A 4,024-nucleotide genomic window follows, 5' to 3' on the forward strand; every position below is an offset into this window, starting at 1 on the left:
GGGCTGTGCTGAGTGCGAGAAGCAATCACTCCTCTCTTCTGGAGGAAGGGCGGCTATAAACCATGGAGCTCCAAAGTGCATCGCAGGGTCAGCGCTAACCCCTCACCCCTCGTCTACAGTGACTGGGACGGCGATTGCAGAATAGCTCCCCACGGGATAGCTCACTCAGGTCCGTTTCCCTGGGCAGACAAGCCCTGCAAGGGCACCTGGGAATGGACCTCTGGGAGGAAGCAGAGAGAGAGAGAGAGACAGCTTTTTGGGCACAGAGCCCACCGGAGGGGCTGACGGGGGAATTTCTGAGCCAGGAACCTGCCTCTTGCTGTTTGTTTCTCCAGCGTGCACGGAAACAGGACTTTGTGGGTGTTCTCTGTCCATTGACAACAGACCTGGCTTCGATTTCTCCTCCCCGTGGAAACCAGCCGTGGGTTGGCTAAACAGCCTAGTAACATGAAGGCTGTGGGGAGCGGTGGGGGGAGAATCTGATCGCTCTGTATAAATCCATCAGGGGGTTACACCCAGGGACGGGGAAGGCCAGAAACAAATGGGGATGAACAGGACAGGAATCAACAACAGAGGCCAGAAATGAGAAGAACAAGCAGGGAGAACTGGAAGTCCTGGCACAGTCAGGGAACTATGATGCGATTGGAATAACAGAGACTTGGTGGGATAACTCACATGACTGGAGTACTGTCCTGGATGGATATAAACTGTTCAGGAAGGACAGGCAGGGCAGAAAAGGTGGGGGAGTTGCGTTGTATGTAAGAGAGGAGTATGACTGCTCAGAGCTCCGGTATGAAACTGCAGAAAAACGTGAGTGTCTCTGGATAAAGTTGAGAAGTGTGAGCAACAAGGGTGATGTCGTGGTTGGAGTCTGCTATAGACCACCAGACCAGGGGGATGAGGTGGACGAGGCTTTCTTCCGGCAACTAGCAGAAGTTGCTAGATCGCAGGCCCTGGTTCTCATGGGAGACTTCAATCACCCTGATATCTGCTGGGAGAGCAATACAGCGGTGCACAGACAATCCAGGAAGTTTTTGGAAAGTGTAGGGGACAATTTCCTGGTGCAAGTGCTGGAGGAACCAACTAGGGGCAGAGCTTTTCTTGACCTGCTGCTCACAAACAGGGAAGAATTAGCAGGGGAAATAAAAGTGGATGGGAACCTGGGAGGCAGTGACCATGAGATGGTCGAGTTCAGGATCCTGACACAAGGAAGAAAGGAGAGCAGCAGAATACGGACCCTGGACTTCAGAAAAGCAGACTTTGACTCCCTCAGGGAACTGATGGACAGGATCCCCTGGGAGAATAACATGAGGGGGAAAGGAGTCCAGGAGAGCTGGCTGTATTTTAAAGAATCCTTATTGCGGTTGCAGGAACAAACCATCCCGACGTGTAGAAAGAATAGTAAATATGGCAGGCGACCAGCTTGGCTTAACAGTGAAATCCTTGCTGATCTTAAACGCAAAAAAGAAGCTTACAAGAAGTGGAAGATTGGACAAATGACCAGGGAGGAGTATAAAACTATTGCTCAGGCATGCAGGAGTGAAATCAGGAAGGCCAAATCACACTTGGAGTTGCAGCTAGCAAGAGATGTTAAGAGTAACAAGAAGGGTTTCTTCAGGTATGTTAGCAACAAGAAGACAGTCAAGGAAAGTGTGGGCCCCTTACTGAATGAGGGAGGCAACCTAGTGACCGAGGATGTGGAAAAAGCTAATGTACTCGATGATTTTTTTGCCTCTGTCTTCACGAACAAGGTCAGCTCCCAGACTGCTGCACTGGGCAGCACAATATGGGGAGAAGGTGACCAGCCCTCTGTGGAGAAAGAAGTGGTTCGGGACTATTTAGAAAAACTGGACGTGCACAAGTCCATGGGGCCGGATGCGCTGCATCCGAGGGTGCTAAAGGAGTTGGCGGATGAGATTGCAGAGCCATTAGCCATTATTTTTGAAAACTCATGGCGATCGGGGGAGGTCCCGGATGACTGGAAAAAGGCTAATGTAGTGCCCATCTTTAAAAAAGGGAAGAAGGAGGATCCGGGGAACTACAGGCCAGTCAGCCTCACCTCAGTCCCTGGAAAAATCATGGAGCAGGTCCTCAAGGAATCAATTATGAAACACTTAGAGGAGAGGAAAGTGATCAGGAACAGTCAGCATGGATTCACCAAGGGGAAGTCGTGCCTGACTAACCTAATTGCCTTCTATGAGGAGATAACTGGCTCTGTGGATGAGGGGAAAGCAGTGGATGTGTTATTCCTTGACTTTAGCAAAGCTTTTGATACGGTCTCCCACAGTATTCTTGCCGCCAAGTTAAAGAAGTATGGGCTGGATGAATGGACTGTAAGGTGGATAGAAAGCTGGCTAGATCGTCGGGCTCAACGGGTAGTGATCAATGGCTCCATGTCTAGTTGGGAGCCGGTTTCAAGCGGAGTGCCCCAAGGGTCAGTCCTGGGGCCGGTTTTGTTTCATATCTTTATTAATGATCTGGAGGATGGCGTGGACTGCACTCTCAGCAAGTTTGCAGATGACACTAAACTGGGAGGCGTGGTAGATACACTAGAGGGTAGGGATCGGATACAGAGGGACCTAGACAAATTAGAGGATTGGGCCAAAAGAAACCTGATGAGGTTCAACAAGGACAAGTGCAGAGTCCTGCACTTAGGACGGAAGAATCCCATGCACTGTTACAGACTAGGGACCGAATGGCTAGGAAGCAGTTCTGCAGAAAAGGACCTAGGGATCACAGTGGACGAGAAGCTGGATATGAGTCAACAGTGTGCTCTTGTTGCCAAGAAGGCTAACGGCATTTTGGGCTGTATAAGTAGGGGCATTGCCAGCAGATCGAGGGACGTGATCATTCCCCTCTATTCGGCACTGGTGAGGCCTCATCTGGAGTACTGTGTCCAGTTTTGGGCCCCACGCTACAAGAAGGATGTGGAAAAATTGGAAAGAGTCCAGCGGAGGGCAACAAAAATGATTAGGGGGCTGGAGCACATGACTTATGAGGAGAGGCTGAGGGAACTGGGATTGTTTAATCTCCAGAAGAGAAGAATGAGGGGGGATTTGATAGCTGCTTTCAACTACCTGAAGGGGGGTTCCAAAGAGGATGGAGCTCGGTTGTTCTCAGTGGTGGCAGATGACAGAACAAGGAGCAATGGTCTCAAGTTGCAGTGGGGGAGGTCGAGGTTGGATATTAGGAAACACTATTTCACTAGGAGGGTGGTGAAGCACTGGAATGGGTTCCCTAGGGAGGTGGTGGAGTCTCCTTCCTTGGAGGTTTTTAAGGTCAGGCTTGACAAAGCCCTGGCTGGGATGATTTAGTTGGGAATTGGTCCTGCTTTGAGCAGGGGGTTGGACTAGATGACCTCCTGAGGTCCCTTCCAACCCTGATATTCTATGATTCTATGATAAGAAAGTTTCTAGCCCCCAGAGGCGGGAGCCTCGTGGTTCCCCTCTGGCCCTACATTCCCACGGGGCTCTGGGGATCTACATTAGGCGAGATGCAGCCAGTAGAAAGAGCAAAAACTGAACACGGCCGAGCTGGAATTTCACAAGCCCCTAAATAACCTGAGAGCAACAGCCCCATCCTTAGCCACCCCGCCCCACTTCCGATCATTTCCCCACCGCCGTGGCCTCTGGGCTTCCCAAGCAGGAAGGGGCGGGAAAGCCCTAGCCCCGTTTTACAGCCGGGCAAACGGAGGAGCCAGGCCGGCTTTAGCAGAGCCAGGGACAGAGCCCGGTGCTCCTCGGTGACCAGGCGCCTAGAACTACACACCTGCGGAGAAGGGCAGGAAGGCATTCTGTTTCTTGAAGCAGCCGTTCTCACTTAGAAACCTCTCGGGGGCGAAAGCTTCGGGGGTTTTATGTTCTTCTAGGTCAAAATGCACCGTGCTCAGCAGGGGGTAGACGTATGTCCCCTGGGAAAGCAGCGGAAAACCAGAATGAGCCGCTGGGACTCTGCCGGAGGGAGTGCTTTCTGATCAGAGCTCCCCCGGGGTCAATCCGGAATCACCCAGGGAATGCAATGGGGG

The 4,024-nt window shown here is 51.7% G+C and overlaps 1 protein-coding gene across 1 annotated transcript in view; it reads right to left on the reverse strand.

The window, feature by feature from the left end:
• Positions 1–3,760: 3,760 nt before the first annotated feature.
• LOC112123658 (cytochrome P450 2G1-like) overlaps positions 3,761–4,024 on the reverse strand; it is a 5,349-nt gene continuing 5,085 nt past the window's right edge. The window contains exon 7 of the mRNA XM_026662600.1: positions 3,761–3,910. Coding sequence (XP_026518385.1) covers positions 3,761–3,910 — 150 coding nt within the window. The remainder of the gene's footprint in view (positions 3,911–4,024) is intronic.

Source organism: Terrapene carolina, unplaced genomic scaffold (assembly GCF_002925995.2).
Source record: "Terrapene carolina triunguis isolate 2854851 unplaced genomic scaffold, T_m_triunguis-2.0 Scaffold28703, whole genome shotgun sequence".
Lineage (NCBI taxonomy): Eukaryota > Metazoa > Chordata > Testudines > Emydidae > Terrapene > Terrapene triunguis.